This window comes from Astatotilapia calliptera, unplaced genomic scaffold (genome assembly GCF_900246225.1).
Source record: "Astatotilapia calliptera unplaced genomic scaffold, fAstCal1.2 U_scaffold_62, whole genome shotgun sequence".
Classification (NCBI taxonomy): Eukaryota; Metazoa; Chordata; class Actinopteri; order Cichliformes; family Cichlidae; genus Astatotilapia; species Astatotilapia calliptera.
The window spans coordinates 31,940-49,532 of NW_020535803.1; the positions used below are offsets into that span (position 1 = coordinate 31,940).

Here is a 17,593-nt window from a genome sequence, read left to right on the forward strand (position 1 = left end):
GCACAGAAATGAAGCCCAACAATCATGTTTACAGTCCCGTGGTCTCAGCCTCAGATACTCAACTAAAGTGATGTCATGACAAAAATGGATGGTTGCAAGATCGGAATCGAAAGCGCTACACAACATGTTGAACAATCGCAAGTGAGCTTCTCCAAAATTAAAATGGGCTGTCATTACTGTTTCAACTTTACCCACACACCACTCCTCACTCCTCCACCCGCTGCACACAGTCACTGAGTACAGACCGGCTGATTCCTGTAAAGGGAGAGGAAGGAAAAGGTGGAGCAACAGCTGAAAAACAAGAAGCCCAACGTCATTTTGCAGAAGTGACAGTGTGAGAGAGCAGCAGCAGAGCTGCAGTCGAGTCCTGTTTGTCTCTAAAAGAAGATTCACTGGAGTCCATCAGGTTTCTCTCAGCAACAGTGGTGAGTGCAGCTGATCACACTTCCTGCTTCTACACAAATCTTCACTCTGTTCACTTCATCAGGGTCTAGAGCGCCACCTCATTCCTCCATGGTGCCACTTAGGCTACGTCCACACTCGCCCGGATAGATTTGAAAACAGCGCTCCGCGTCCACACTAGTGTTTTCAGTCGTTTTCACAGAGTTGTGCGTCCACATTAAGACGGCTGAAAACGCTTACGTTCCAGTCCTGCGCATGCGTGAAACGCAAGACGATTCGACCGGTCTCATTTCTGTCTGCCGCTTATTCACTTTCCGGCTGTTTGAAACGTCGCGGCAAAAGGTGGAGGAAAAGCACCGAGTTTTAAAATGGACTAACAATGAGGTGGAGTTGTTGCTGCGAGTAACACAAAAGTACAAAGTTGCAAAAGCGAGACAGAAACAAAGAATTTGAAGAAAATCTCTGTGGAGCATGTGCAGACTGATATTCATCTTTAATAGGGCTGTCAAAACTGCTGCTGTATAATGCTCTCCACTATCTTTGTTTAATTGGTCACATGCCTGCATCACATGACTAACATGCATCATCATTTTAGAAAGTCTCTGGCTGTATCCCAATTCAGGGTCTGCAGCCTTTTTTTTTTTTTTTTTAATAATTTTTATTGACAAAGCACAAAATACAGACAAAGCAAAATAGACAGTCTATTATAGAATCACATAATATTGAACAGGGAACATAGGTTTACGGTTTTGACAGCTTTTTGATTTTGAGAATGTTGTATGGTTTTAACATTGTTTGGTTTCATTTAAAAAGCACCGAAAGGATGGTTTTGCGTTAGAAAATTTCGACTTATGTATATGAAATTTAGCCAATAATATCAATAAGTTAATCAAAATTCGTTCGCCCTGTGCATGGGGTACTTAAAGAAACCAAACAATATTTTCTCGTAACAAAGAGAGAACTCAGAAAAGATAAAGGAAACAACAAAAACACAAAATTCTTGCCAGAAAAGTTTCGTATATAAGCATGACCAAAATAAATGAGAAATATCTTCCTTCACACAATTACAAAATGTACAGTTAACATTAATGTCCTTTTTATAACGTACAAGAAAAGACCTAGTTGGGTAAAAACGATGAATAACTTTAAAAGATATTTCCTTTACTTTGTTATTTAATAGAAATTTCGACGGTAAGGTCCAAATCTTCTCCCATTCCAGGTCCTGGTATAAGTTATTCCAGTAGGCGACAGCCGTTGGGACACAAGTTCTGTCTTTTTGAAACAGAGTTCGTATTTCACGGTTGTTTTTCCTCCTTACAGAGGGGAAACACACCTGACCGATATAAGTAACAGCAGGATCCAGTGGTAAAGGGGTCAAATCATTAACAACAGGATTTCTAAACAACATTAAGCATGGATAGCATCAAACACTACGCCATATTCCTTTGGTGGAACAGGAAGACCATATGTATTCAAAAATTCAGAGTAAGAGAGTAAACCTCCAGCTGGATTTATAAGTTGTGCAACACGATGAATCCCATTATCAAACCAGTTACTTAAAAACACAGATTTATGTTTGTATAAAATGTCTCTATTGTTCCAAATATAGTATCTATGTGGAGAAAAGTTGTGTTTATAAATCAATGACCAGGAAAGAAGCATTTGTTTATGAAAGTTGGATAGTTTTAAAGGGATTTTATCAATATTGTAATTACAAAGCAAAAGAAAGTTAAGACCACCAATTTTTGAGAAAATATAATTGGGAATAAAGTTCCAAATTGAGGTTGGGTTCCTGAAAAATTGTTTAATCCAGTTTATTTTAAACACATTGTTTAATGAGGAGAAGTCAAGAAAGTTTACTCCACCATGTTGGTATGAGTTGGATAAAACTGATCTTTTAATATAATGTATTCTATTCTTCCATATGAAATTATAAAAAAGTCTGTCAATATCTGCCAGGGTTTCTTTATTTACATCAAGAGACAAAGCAGCATAAGTTAGACGAGATAAACCCTCTGCTTTCGTGAGTAAAACTCTCCCTTTAATGGATAAATCCCGCTGCAACCAGGCATTTAGCTTTTTTTGTGTTTTGTCCAAAATTGGAGTGAAATTAAGGGAGCACCTGGTGGATTGATCTTTATTAATGACTATACCAAGGTAAGTGACAGACTCTTTAACTGGGATGCCAGCAATAGATAGACTGGTACAATTTCTAAGGGCAAGCAGTTCACATTTGCCAATGTTTAGGTGGAGTCCTGATGCTAAAGAAAAGGCATTAATTGTGTTAATAGCCATCTGCACCTGTGAAGCATTTTTTAAAAAGAGAGTGGTATCATCAGCAAGTTGACTAATGAATATTTCTTCGTCCACAATTGTTATACCTTTCAGAGGACTGCCTTTAATATAATCAGAGAGGAGTTGAGCACAGATGAGAAATAAGTATGGGGAGATGGGGCAGCCTTGCCTGATACCGCGGTTCAAGTTAAACCTAGGTGATGTACCTGCTTCTAGTTTGATGGAGCAATTCACATTTTTGTACATTGTTTTAATTGCATTCTGAAAATAAGGGCCAAAGCCAAATTTGTCCAAAGCCTGAAAAATAAAACCATGTTCAATCGTGTCAAACGCTTTGCAGAAATCTACAATTAAGATAAAGCTATCATCCCTACACAAATCTGCATAATCAATTAGGTCAAAAGCAAGTCTGATGTTGTTGGATATGTGTCTGTTAGCCATAAAGCCAGACTGAGTTTCATCAATAATATCATTCAAAACAGCTTTCAGTCTTTTGGCAAAGATCTGAGCTAGGATCTTATAATCATTATTAAGGAGGCAAATTGGCCTCCAATTGTCAATATAAGTGGGATCTTTCTTTGGCTTTGGGATTAGGGTTAACAGACCTTGTGAGAAAGTGGGGGGAAGAGACTGATTTGTAAGACTTTCAATGTATACATTAAGAAGAAATGGAGCCAGTTGATCTGCAAAAGTAATGTAGAATTCAGAGGTTAAGCCATCGGGTCCTGGGGATTTATTAAGTTTAAGACGTCGAATAGCAGGTAGCACTTCACTAATAGATATCGGCCTATCACAGAAACTCATCTGATCTTCTTTAACTGTTCGCACATCAGGGATTTGTTCCATAAAGTTCAGAGCAGCATTCTCATCAAACTCTGACTTGTATAAATTTCTGTAAAAATTGGAGCAATAGGTGGAGACTTTTCGGGGATCATCAATTATAATACCGTCAATATTAAGTCTCCGAACAGAACTAAGTTTAGAACGAGATTTCTCTAATTTAAAAAAATAGGATGAGTGTTGTTCACCTTCTTCTAACCATCTTCTCCTTGATCTCACAAAGGCTCCCTCTGCTTTCAGTTTATAGATATCATTTAACTTACTCTGTTACAAAGCTAAGTCAGTTTTATCTTCTTCAGATAGGTTCTCTGGTGGGATCTGAGTGAGAGCAGATATCCTAGTAATTACATTAATTTCTTCATTTTTCCTCTGTTTTGCTGCAGATGAGCCATACTCTCTTAAATATTTAGCGGCTTCAAATTTAAAGAGTTCCCAGTTTTGACAGTAGAGATGACTGGTTAAGGCTTTATCCCAGAAACGTTTGATTAATGACAAAATATCTTCAAGCACTTTTTCATGTTTTAGAAGGGAGTTATTAAGTTTCCAGTAGCAGCTCCTACAAGTTTGGGCAGCATTAGTATTGAAAAAGACCTGAAGTGATACCGCTTTGTGATCCGTGAGTGGAGTTGGAATTATATTGGCTATAACATTATCCCTATTTAAGCAATCAGAAATTAACCAGAAGTCAATACGGGATTTAGAAGAGTTGGATTTGTTACTCCATGTAAATAGTTTGGCTTTAGGGTTTTTGAATCTCCAAATGTCTATTAAATGAAACTTTTGCATGAATATATTTAAACAACAGGACAGAGAGTTATTTGAGCTAGGTGGCCATCTGTCTAGTGAAGGATCTGGAGCAATGTTAAAATCGCCTCCAACTAATAACAGAAGATTCGGGTATTTGGATAACCAGAACAAAAAGCGTGTTTCAAGGGCATCCAGTAAGAAGTCATTATCAGACTTAGAATTAAAACCATACACGTTGGCAAGAAGAAGAAGTGTACCATCAATGTTGACAATCATTAACACATAGTGTCCTTCTGAGTCCATTTCAGAGTGCATAACGTTCCCATTAAATTTGTTCTTCAGAGTAGTAACTCCTGCCGATCTTTCCGATCCATGTGAGAACCATAGGTCCTTGCCCCACTGTGTTTTCCAAAAAGCAGTATCCTTAATAACAGAATGTGATTCTTGAAAAAAAACAAAGTCAGTATTCTGTTGATTTGCAAACAAAAACAAAGCTTTTCGCTTAACAGTGTCTCTTAAACCCCTGACATTGAGAGAACAAAGTGATATAGACAGTGCGGCTTTAGCACAAAATAATGAACAGTTTACTTCCCATAGTTAACATGAAACTGGTATTAACTTTTATCCGGAACCTCAAAATTGTAAACAACCCCTTTGACCTCTTTAACTTTATACCTCAAGGAGGGCATGAAACCTCCATCATCGCAGGTGCAGCTTGATCCTCAGGCGAAGTGAGCGTTGGGTGCACCTCTTTCCCCTCAATGATCACACGGACCCCGACAAAGTGAGCTCTTTTTCCTTCTTTCCTTGCAGCATCAATAAGAGGCCAAAGCTTCTCTCGAATTGCCCTGTCGGCAGAGGACAGATCTTCAGTGAACCCCCTGTAGTTTTCTTTCAGAAAGGAGCAGGTTTTAGCTTTTCTCCAGATCAAGTCACGAGCTGATCTTGTCACAAATCGAATGATAACCAGCCTTGGTTTCTTCTGAGTTTCGCTGTAGCGGCCCAGGCGATGAACTACATCAATGCTGTTTTTGAAACCTGCACTTGTTTCCCCAGCAACAGTGCAGCAGATGTCAAGTACTTTTCTGGTGATGTCTTCTTGCTTTTGCTCAGGGACACCTGAGAGCCTGAGATTCCATCTCCGATGGTATCTTTCAACCTCGTTGACCTTCAGTTCTACTTGAGACATTCTGCTGCTGTTTTTTTCACAAGTAGCTTTAATGGTTTTGGTGACATTCTTCAAAGATTCTACTTCCAAGAACATGAAGTCAATAGACTTCTTCATGGCCTCGATGTTAACAGTATTCTTGCTGATCATAGCCTCCAGATTATCTGAGCGCTCATTAATTAAAGTAGCAATGTTGTTTTGCACATCAGCAAGAGTTATATCACCTTTGTGTTTTTTACCATCTGGTCTGGCTGGAGTATCGGGATCCGAGTCCGGCAGTGGCATCAGTTCAGGACTTTTGCTGCGGTTGTAGTCATGTTCGGCAGTCACGGCATTCTTGGGGCTGGTTTTTGAGCCAGCAACACCTGTGTTTCTCTCCATTTCCTTGGTTGCTCCTTTGGTTAGACTTTTAAACTTCATGGATGTTTCTTTTTCCTTCCTTTTGCTTCCCTGAGTTGCTGAAAGCATCGTTGAGGTAGCAGAGCTTTCCTGCTGTTAGCTGAGCTATCGCTCTGCAAAGAAGCTAGGGTCGCGAAAAAGTCCTTTGAAGTATGGTTCAGGAAGCCGTTACTTAGAAATGCCACATACGTGTACTGAATAAACAGTCGGTAGAATAACTCATTTGAGATTCAGAGAAAAAACGATGGCTGAAAGGGAAGTAAAACTGCAAAATCCTGCTTAGCCGCGGAGAAGAGCGTCTACCTCGGTCGCCATCTTGGCTGCTCTCCCTCGTTTCCGGTACGGATCGGGTAGTGACAGGCGGTGTAGACTTCGTGGCCCAACATATCCCAGAATGCATAGCGCGGCGATGGGTGTGGATAATTTTGCCGAAAAAAAAACGATAAGGGGTGCCCGAAGAGTAAACTTTAAGTACTGAATATGATGTCACTTATTTATGTGCAAATGTTTAATAACGAAGAACATTAAAATATTGCTGTTGGCAACATGTCGGCAAAGTTATGTGACATTAGTGACGTTTTTTGGGTTTTTTTGTTTGTTTGTTTTTTGCCTGTCCCGTTTGGCTCTTTTGCATCAGAATTATTGTCTAAAGGCAAAGAAAGATGCCCAACGGCTTTACTTTACCAAATTGACCATCCCAGCCTTGCCGTAATGGTCCATTTGATTCACCTTTTATTGTTTATTTTATTTATTTTTTATTTTCACTTGCTAGATACGGGACAGACTTGAATGAGGAAAAGAAATGGGAGAAAGGAAGAGGGGGAAAAACTGCGGAGAAGAGGGACGAGGATAAAGGGCAAAAAACAAAAACCAACTAAATAAGCAGACAAAAAAATACATCTATCGATCACCTGGATCACCTGTTGAGAAAGAAAAAAGAAAACGAGAGCGATATAATAAACAACATCACGATGATATATGGGAATATGACAGTAAATACTAAATATTAAACATTATTGTGCAGCACATAAGATCGTTAGTGACGTTTGTACTAACTTGGTTTTAAAGCTTAATCTTATAGAGAATGATCAAAGCTCGTGTAGCAACAAACAAACAAATGAACAAAAGATTTTCTCCTTCATCTCTGTCAAACAAAGCTGTATGAAACGTTTCCAGCTGTTAGTATCATGGTTGCTAGGCAACCTGGGCAGCGCAACGGAGGCTACACCGTCCCATTTCACAAGCCTCGCACTTCCGGCCTTAGCGGTCTTTAAGTACGCGGCCCTTGTGGACCGTTAAGGCTGCAGACCCTGAATTGGTCTCTGTTTTCACTGTTCACACTGTGACACAAACGCACCGTCTCCAAATGTTTCGTTTTCAAAATGTTTTCCTTGGAGAAAACGCCGTCTCGGTGTGGACGGGAGGCCAAAGCAGAGAGAAAACACCGTCTCGGTGTGGAGGCCAAAGCAGAGAGAAAACTGCTTTTTCAAACAAAAACGCATTAGTGTGGACATAGCCTAAACAAATAGGTCACACCGGTACGACCAGCCATTCGAGCAAAAACAAAAGGAAAAGTCTCCGTGTGGTCAACAACACATTATGCCCATATCGTTGGCTAAACCAATCAGAGAGAGGGCAGGACCTCTCTGATTGGCCGTGGTCCAGATATTCCTGCAGGCCTACGTGTGGACGTTTGAAAGTGCAGGAGGTGAGCAGCCTGATAGGATGGATGTTACTTACTTAGTTACTTAGTTCCTCCTACGCCGAGCGGCGCATCGGGCAGCTAGTGATCTCCATCGATGTCGGTCAGCAGCGACTGCTTCAGCTTCGTCCCAGGCACTGTCGACAGTTCTCAGATCGTCCATAAATGTTCGACGCCATGTGGTCTTTGGTTGGCCTTGCTTTCGCTTGCCAGTGCATGGACGCCATGTCATAGCAATCTTAGCTGGGTGATGAGGGGGTAGGCGTAAAATATGGCCTGAGATGCAGAGTGGAGCTGAGCAGGGAACAGTCACACTGAAGAGAGAAGACAGTGGAGTTAGGGAGGTGGTGGAGGCAGCTCTGGAGTGGCCAGTTGTAAGAGTAGCAATTCTTACTTGTAGTAGGGGACATGGAGTATTGAGAGGGGGGTGATGAGAATCCAGGGGAGGCCGAGTGGCGTGGAAAGGCTGGCCTGAGATGCGGGGCTTCAGATGGAGTGTGATGGCAGGAGGGCAGGCAGGTGAGGCACAGAGAGATTTTCAAAATGATTGCTTGGTATCCTGAGTCCGGAGGTGGAGCGTGAGCCAAGGTGAATACAGAGAGTCTTGTTAACAAGATAAATCACAGCGAGAACTTGAAGCATAATGGCCTGTTACCAACATGTGTTGATGACGAACTGGCAGTGAATGAACATCAACGTGTGGCTTAAATCCGTCTGGCTTGATTGCCTGCAATAATAACCAAAATGGCGCGGCCACGTCCAGACGCCTTCCTGACCACTCCGCTCCGACTATCTACTTTTCTTGTTTTTTACCTATTTTTTGCTCTGGTTTTCATCCCAAAATCCTCTAGTCTTATAGTTTACGACAGCGGATCGCTTATAAACATCGGTGCTAAGGTTGCACATCTAATCTTGGACACTTTTAAACCCGACCCTTCCTGGCCGCCAGAGATTCTACGCGGCACGGAGAACAACAAAGGACGGGCCGCTCATCCGAGGCGCAGAACAAAGAAGCGCCGGGGGAAACGCGCTGGTATTAGGAACAGACTGAGACAGCAGGCGCATCGCGCACCACTGCCCAGTATCCTACTGGCCAATGTACAATCCATGGAGAACAAGCTCGACAACCTAAGAGCAAGGGTCACCTTCCAACGTGACACGAGGGACTGCAACATTCTGTGTTTCACGGAGACATGGCTGACCCCCACCGTGCCGGACCAGGCCGTAACTCCGTCGGATTCATTCTTTGTGCTCCGCGCGGACAGAACGGCAGAGTCAAACAAAACCAAAGGTGGGGGAGTGTGTTTCATGCTAAACAGAAAGTGGTATGATGCCAGGAGCATTTCTACTCTCTCCAGCGGCTGCTCGCCACATCTGGAGTTCCTGAGCATTAAGTGCCGCCCTTTCTATCTGCCCCGTGAGTTCACCTCGGTCATCGCCACGGCGGTCTACATCCCACCCCAAGCGGACACAGGTATGGCTTTGTCCGAATTACATGATGTGCTGAGCTCGCTTCAAAACAAGGACCCGGGCGCAGCCCTCATTGTAGCAGGAGACTTTAACAAAGCGAACCTCAGACAAGTCATGCCAAACTTTTACCAGCATGTCTTGTGTCCAACGAGAGGGGATCGAATTTTGGATCACTGCTACACGCCATACAAGCAGGGCTACAAAGCTGTCTCACACCCGGCTTTTGGGAAGTCTGACCACAACGCCATCTTCCTCATCCCCCAGTATAAACAAAGCATACGGAGGGAAGAAGTAACCACGAGAGAGGTAAAACGGTGGACTGCCCAATCAGAAGCTACGCTACAGGACGCACTCAACGACGTCGACTGGGACATGTTCAGAGCATGCGCAGTCGACATCAACGAGTTTACGGAAGTAGCAGTATGCTTCGTCAATATGCTAGCGGAGGAGATTATCCCCACTGCGAGAGTCACCACATTCCCAAACCAGAAACCGTGGATGGACAGATCGATCCGCACTGCAGTAAACGCCAGGACCGCCTCCTACAACGCGGGTCTCGCCACTGGCGATATGAGCGCCTACAAAGCGGCCTCATACGGCGTGCGGCGCGCGGTGAGAGATGCCAAACGCCGGTACTGGGAACGTGTGGAGTCCCACTTCCACCAGGGCGACACACGGAGTATGTGGCACGGACTACGCACCATTACGGACTACAAAGCCAGGGACACTGTGCTGATCAACGCTGACTCTGCATTCACCAACGAGCTGAATCAGTTCTACGCCCGTTTCGAGGTTAGCCAGGCGGCTAATGCTATCTACCGCCTGACTACCGAGGACAGTGATGTCATCAGCGAGAGACCGGTGACCAGCATCGCGGAGCATGACGTCCGAGCGGCACTGAGGAGAGTGAACACAAGGAAAGCGGCGGGGCCAGACGGCATCACCGGCCGTCTGCTGCGCTGCTGTGCTGACCAGCTAGCAGGTGTGTTCACTTACATCTTCAACGAGTCCCTGGCGAAGTCTGTGGTCCCCACATGCTTCAAAAGATCCACCATCATCCCTGTGCCCAAGAACAGCAAACCCTCATCCCTGAACGATTACCGGCCAGTTGCACTGACCTCGGTAGTAATGAAGGTGTTTGAGAGGCTGCTGAAGAACATCATCTCCTCCTCCATCCCAGACACCACAGATCCGCTGCAGTTCGCCTACAGATCCAACAGATCCACAGAGGATGCCATCGCCCACGTCCTACACACCACTCTCAGCCATGTGGACAAGAAACAGGGTAACTATGTGCGAATGCTGTTTGTTGATTACAGTTCAGCGTTTAACACAATAGTGCCCTGCAGACTGTTCACAAAGCTGAGGGATCTGGGACTTAACAGCCGTCTGTGTGCATGGGTGTTGGACTTCCTCACTGGCAGAACTCAGGTGGTGAGGGTGGGCAGGTGCTTCTCCAACAGTATCACCATCAACACAGGAGCACCTCAGGGATGTGTCCTCTCGCCACTGCTCTACTCCCTCTACACTTCGGACTGTGTGGCCACCCATGGCTCCAACACCATTGTGAAGTTTGCTGACGACACAGTGGTGTTGGGTGCCATCTCCAACAACGATGAGGCGGCCTACATGGATGAAGTGAAGAATCTGGCATCGTGGTGCCAGGACAACCACCTCCAGCTGAACGTCAGCAAAACCAAGGAGCTGGTGGTGGACTTCAGAAGGGGTCAGCACAGAGACTACAAGCCCATTATCATCAATGGAGCTCCAGTGGAGAGGGTGCAGTCCTTCAAGTATCTTGGTGTCCACATCTCTTCAGACCTGACATGGGCTGCCCACATTCAGGTCCAGACCAAAAAGGCTAGGCAGCGCCTGTATCACCTACGACAACTGAGGAAGTTCAGGGTCTCTCCAAAGATCCTCAGGATTTTCTATACAGGCGCTGTGGAGAGCATCCTCACACAGAACATGACATCATGGTTTGGGAACAGCTGTGTGAAGGACCAAAAAGCTCTCCAGAGAGTGATCCGTACAGCAGAACGCTGCTGCAGAGTCCAATCTGTCTTCCTATACTTCTGCCAATCTGGTGATTCTGCTGGCTGGGAGCCGGGAGGGAAGAGAGTTCAGCAGTCTCACAGCCTGGTGGATGAAGCTGTTGGTGAGCCTGGTAGTGCGGGAGTGGAGACTTCTGTATCTCTTTCCAGAGGGCAGGAGGCTGAACAGACAGTGCGCAGGGTGGGTTGCATCGTTGACAATTGTGATGGCTTTGCGGGTGAGGCGAGTGGTGTAAATGTCTTGCAGGGAGGGGAGTGGTACACCAACTATCCTCTCAGCTGTTCTCACAATGCGTTGTAGAGCTTTTCTGTTATAGTCAGTGCAGCTACCGCCCCACACAGTGATGCAGCTGGAGAGGATACTTTCAATAGTTCCTCTGTAGAATGTAGTCAGGATGGATGGTGGAGCACTTGCCCGCTTGAGTTTGCGCAGGAAGTAGAGGCGCTGTTGTGCTTTCTTGGCCAGTGATGCTGTGTTGGTGGTCCAAGAGAGGTCCTCACTGATGTGCACCCCCAGGAACTTGGTGCTGCTCACCCTCTCCACCGCAGCGCCGTCGATGGTCAATGGGGGGTGACAGGTGTGGCCTCTCTGGAAGTTGACAATAATCTCCTTGGTCTTACTGACATTTAGCAGGAGGTTGTTGTCTCTACACCACGTGGTCAGGAGCTCAACCTCTTTCCTGTAGTGGGTCTCATCGCCCTTGGTGAGTGATGCTGTTTGAGACCTTGTTGCCCACACGCACCGCTTGAGGCCTCTGGCTGAGGAAATCCAGCAGCCAGTTGCAGAGGGAGGTGCTGAGGCCCAGTCTGTCCAGTTTACAGATGTGTTGTTGTGGTATTATGGTGTTGAATGCTGAGCTAAAGTCTATGAACAGCATTCTCACATATGAGTCTTTCTTGTCCAGATGAGTTAGGGCTGGGTGGAGGGCAGAGCAGATTGCATCCTCTGTGGATCGTTTCGCTCTGTATGCGAACTGGTATGGGTCCAGGGTGGGAGGTAGGGTGGATTTGATGTGTGACATGACTAGTCGTTCAAAGCACTTCATAATAATGGGTGTCAGTGCCACGGGGCGGTAGTCATTGAAACAGGCTGGGGATGGTTTCTTTGGCACAGGTATGATGGTGGCAGTCTTGAAGCATGATGGGACAGTGGCTTGCCTCAGGGAGGTGTTAAAGATGTCTGTGAAGACATTCTTCAGCTCCTCTGCGCAGTTTTTCAGCACACTACCAGGGATGTTATCTGGACCCGCTGCTTTCCGGGCGTTGATGGTGATGAGTGTCCTCTTCACGCTGGCAGCAGACAGGCACAGAGGCTGGTCGTGTGGAGGTGGTGATGTTTTCTGTGGGCGTGTGTTGCTCTGTGCTTCAAATCGTGCAAAGAAGCTGTTCGGGTTGTTGAGCAGAGTGGTGTCGCTCTCACAGCTACGCGCTACAGGCTTGTAGTCTGTAATAGCCTGGATGCCTTGCCATAGGCTTCTTGCATCCTTGCTATCATTGAAGTGGGAGGTTATCTTGTGTGTGTAGTCCTGTTTCGCTTTCCTGATGCCACGGGACAGGTTGGCTCTCGCTGTTCTCAGGCCTATTTCATCCCCAGCTCTGAAGGCCTTGTCTCTGGCCTTCAGCAGCCTGTGGACATCTCCTGTTAGCCATGGCTTCCGGTTGGCTCGAGTTGTGATACTTTTCACCTGTGTTACATCATCAATGCATTTGGTGATGTATGAGCTCACCGTGTCTGTGTACTCCTCGATGTCTATGATGTTATTGTAGGTGGCTGCTTCCTTGAATATGTCCCAATCAGTTGACCCAAAGCAGTCTTGAAGAGCAGAGGTGGCCTCCTGTGGCCACATTCTTACCTCTTTCATAACAGGTTTGATGACCTTCACTCTCTGTCTGTATGCTGGCATTAGCATAACAGTGAGGTGATCAGAGGTGCCGATGTGGGGGAGGGGGATGGCTTTGTATGCTCCTTTTTCCTGTGTGTAGACCAAGTCCAATATGTTGTCTCCCCTTGCTGGAAAATGTACATGCTGATGAAACTTTGGGAGAACAGTTTTAAGATCAGCATGATTAAAGTCTCCTGCGAGGATGATGAAACCGTCTGGGTGTGCTGTTTGTTGCTCACTGATGGCCTGGTACAGTTCGTTCAGCGCCGCATTTCTATCGCTGTTGTTGCTAGATGGAGGTATATAGGTAGCGACCAACAAGATCGAACTTACCTCCCTGGGCAAATAGAAAGGGATCACGATCATGAACTCCGCCAGTGATGAGCAGTGTTTGCGTACTACAGTGGCATCACGACACCACTCGTCACGAATGTAAACACAGATCCCGCCACCTCGGGTCTTGCCTCTGTCTACGAGAGCCCTGTCAGCTCTGTAGCATGCTAGCTGCTCCAGTTGTATGGCCGAGTCCGGAATGTTGTCATTAAGCCATGTCTCGGTGAAAACTAGCACACAACAGTCACTTACTTTGCGATTCGCTGATCTCAGAAGTCGTATGTTGTCCATTTTATTGTCCAGAGATCGTACGTTGGCTAAGAGGATCGATGGTATGGCTGGGCGAGTTGGCTTAGCCTCAAGCCTGACTCGGACACCTCCGCGCTTGCCCCGCTTCCTTGTCCTAGCGCACCGCTTTCGACGCCTCCTTGCCCGGGGAGGGTTAGCAGGAGAGTCCGGTGAGTTGCTAGGCCAGCTAGCAGGCTGTCGCAGAAGTCCTATCTCCCTTAGCATCTCAAAGTTAGTGTTCAAAACTTGGCAAATCTTGCTTCTCCGAATGTGTAAGAGAGCCTGATGACTGTACACATATTCCGACGTGGACTGGCGAGAAACACTTGCAGAAAGACACTTGCTTGACGAACAAAACATCGCATTTTCAGGAGAGCGTGAGGTCTCTTTTTTTTATGTTGTCTATCCTGTAAAATAGTCAGATGTCTATTCATATTAATGTACAGAATTCACCTGCTTGCTGCTACTACTGCACATTCACCCAATGTATATACTACATATATATATATATATATATATATATATATATATAAACACCCAGCGCGCCCCTGCGGGCGGTTTATCCTTCAAGCTCGGGTCCTCTACCAGAGGCCTGGGAGCTTGAGGGTCCTGCGCAGTATCTTAGCTGTTCCCAGGACTGCGCTCTTCTGGACAGAGATCTCCGATGTTATTCCCGGGATCTGCTGGAGCCACTCGCCTAGCTTGGGAGTCACCGCACCTAGTGCTCCGATTACCACGGGGACCACCGTTACCTTCACCCTCCACATCCTCTCGAGCTCTTCTCTGAGCCCTTGGTATTTCTCCAGCTTCTCGTGTTCCTTCTTCCTGATATTGCTGTCATTCGGAACCGCTACATCGATCACTACGGCCGTCTTCTTCTGTTTGTCTACCACCACTATGTCCGGTTGGTTATGTATGTATGTTATGTCCGGATGTATGTATGTCCGGACCGGACATATATATATATATATATATATATATATATATATATATATATATATATATATACATATATAATGTTTTTCCTCTACACCCCCCCCACCCCCCAATTTTTTTGCACATGTCGAGGAGCGTGTCAGGCTACATTTCACTGTGTGTTATACTTGTATAACTATGCAGGTGACAAATAAAGAACCTTGAACCCCTTGAACCCTTGAACCCAATAGGCTCCAGGTGTGCAGGAGCTGGAGTTGGCCCTGCCCAGGGGTGGATCCCAGGTTACTTCAGGAGCCTTATGGAAATTCCAGCCACCCACCGCAGACCATGACAGATGCTTGTTTTTCTCTTTGTAAAAATGAAATTTAAAGTGAATTTTGAATCAAATGTTTCTTTTCTTTCTCCCTCCCTCCCTCAGAGTGCAGACATGTCTGCTGCCAGCAATCTGCGATCTGAAGATCAGTTTCTGTGCTCCATCTGTCTGGATGTGTTCTCTGATCCAGTCACTACATCATGTGGACACAACTTCTGCAAAACCTGCATCAGTCAGCACTGGGACATGAATGTCATCTGTCAGTGTCCCATGTGTAAAGAGACTTTCTACACTCGACCTCAGCTGAAGATCAACACTTTGTTCTCTGAGATGGTTGCTCAGTTCAGACGTGAAGCTCAGCAGAAAGCCAGCAGCAGCAGCTCAGAGCAACAAGCTGCCAAACCAGGAGAAGTTCCCTGTGACGTCTGCACTGGAACCAGACTGAAGGCCCTGAAGTCCTGCCTGGTGTGTCAGACCTCCTACTGTCAGACTCACCTGGAGCCTCATCTGACACTGAAAGGTCTGAAAAGACATCAGCTGGTTGATGCTGTGGAGAACCTGGAAGGCAGGATGTGCACGAAGCACGATAAACTCCTGGAGCTCTTCTGTAAGACCGACCAGACATGTGTCTGCATGCTCTGCCCTGTTTTAGACCACAAGAACCACGAGTTTGTTCCTCTGAGAGAAGAATATGAAGGAAAGAAGGCAGAGCTGGAGAAGACAGAGGCTGAGATTCAGCAGATGATCCAGAAGAGACGACTGAAGATTCAGGAGATCACAGAGTCGGTGAAGATGAGTAAAGATGCTGCAGACAGACAGAAAGCAGAAGGTGTTCAGGTCCTCACGGCTCTGATGGAGTCTGTTGAGAGACGCCTGAAGGAGCTCATGAAGGAGATCGAAGACAAACAGGAAGCTACAGAGAAACAGGCTGAAGGTCTCATCAAAGATCTGGAACAGGAAATCTCTGAGCTGATGGAGAGAAGCTCTGAGGTGGAGCAGCTCTCACGCTCTGAAGACCACCTCCACCTCCTGCAAAGCTTCTCCTCCCTGAAAGCTGCTCCACCCGGCAAGGACTGGACAGAGGTCAAAGTTCATCCACCATCATATGAGGGGACTGTGGGGAGAGCTGTGGATCAGCTGGAGGAGACAGTCTGGAAACCCATGAAGAAGAAGCTGTTTGAGGCTGCAGAGCTGCAGAGGGTGCAGCAGCATGAGGTGGATGTGACTCTGGATCCTGATACAGCTCATCCTGTTCTCATCCTGTCTGATGATGGAAAACAAGTTTATCGTGGTGATGTGAGGAAGAAACTTCCAGACAACCCAGAGAGATTTTCTTACTATGGTATTGTTTTAGGAGAGCAGAGTTTCTCTTCAGGCAGATTTTACTTTGAGGTTCAGGTTAAAGGAAAGACTGAGTGGACTTTAGGAGTGGCCACAGAGTCGATCAACAGGAAGGGACAAATCACAGTGAGACCTCAGGATGGTTTCTGGACTGTGTGGCTGATAAATGGAAATGAGTACGAAGCTAATGCTGGTCCTTCAGTCCCCCTCTGTCTCCATCCTGGTCCTGAGAAGGTGGGGGTGTTTGTGGATTATGAGGAGGGTCTGGTCTCCTTTTATGATGTAGGTGCTGCAGCTCTGATCTACTCCTTTACTGGCTGCTCCTTCACTCACAGACTCCACCCATTCTTCAGTCCCTGTAACAATGATGGAGGTAAAAACTCTGCACCTCTGATCATCTGTCCTGTCAATCAAACTGATCAACGACTGATTTAATTGGATGAATGATTGATTTTTCTTGAAGGGAACAAATGAACATATTGAGTGTAAATCCTCGACAGTCTCCATGTTTCTATAGAATCTGATCATCAGGACTCTGATTCACACTTTGATTCTCATGGAGTTTGATTTGAACAGAAGAAAAGTTGAATCAGGAAATGTTCCCACTGATGGAGACTCGAGCTGAAGAGCAAATATCAGAGAACAAATGTCCAAAAGCTTCATTTACAATAAAGTTTGTTCAATGCTTTGAGTGAATCCAGACTCATGTGTGGCTGTTATACGGAGCATCAGAGTCCAGCTGAGTTATGTTGGATACAAACTGCTTATTTTGGCTCTGTGAGGAGTTTTGTTCACTGAAAACTGATGAGACGGATAATATTCAAAGAACTCTATAGAGATTCATGCATCCATGTTCTCCACCTGCAGGTGTGGAGGAGAAAGGTGGAGCACAGACTGCTGCATCCTTCCAGTCACATCATTTTGATGATTATATTTGCATGTTGTGATGATTTGGGTTAAAGACAAACAGAGTTGAACGGCTGCAGTCACAGCATGAAGACGATGCTGAAGCTGAGCTGTCAGTGAACATGTTTCACTGTGATTTGATTTGAAGAATAGAAAGTGTGTGTGGCTGCTGACAGCTGCAGTCTCTGCTAGTCTGCATAACACACACACAACTTTCCCCCTGAGGCAACGATGCAGCAACAACACAACAGCTGCAGACACACACACGATTGTGCGCTCCCTTTCAGTCTGAACTCTCAAACACACAAACAAACTCTATCAATGTCGTACTGTTAAAGAACTCCTCCTTCTTCAGTAACAATGATTTGAGGTCTCTACCAGTGTCTCTTGTTTTGACCTTTGACCTCTTTATTCCTTATAACCAAAAAAACCCTTTTATCTGATATTTTCACCTTATTGATTGATTATATATATCTATTATATTTTCTCACCTTATTTTGACCTTTGACCTATGTT

General features: G+C 45.5%; 1 protein-coding gene across 1 annotated transcript; it reads left to right on the top strand.

The window, feature by feature from the left end:
* The first annotated feature begins 294 nt into the window (after positions 1 to 294).
* On the top strand, positions 295 to 16,867 carry LOC113018334 (E3 ubiquitin-protein ligase TRIM21-like). The gene is made up of 2 exons (XM_026161385.1): positions 295 to 425; positions 14,936 to 16,867. The coding sequence occupies exon 2, from the start codon at positions 14,945 to 14,947 to the stop codon at positions 16,604 to 16,606; it is 1,662 nt and encodes a 553-aa protein (XP_026017170.1). The 5' UTR covers positions 295 to 425; positions 14,936 to 14,944; the 3' UTR covers positions 16,607 to 16,867.
* Positions 16,868 to 17,593: the final 726 nt, after the last annotated feature.

Bases quoted from the DNA above. Each gene is read 5' to 3' on its own strand.
- LOC113018334 (XM_026161385.1), top strand. From the start codon at position 14,945: ATGTCTGCTGCCAGCAATCTGCGATCTGAAGATCAGTTTCTGTGCTCC.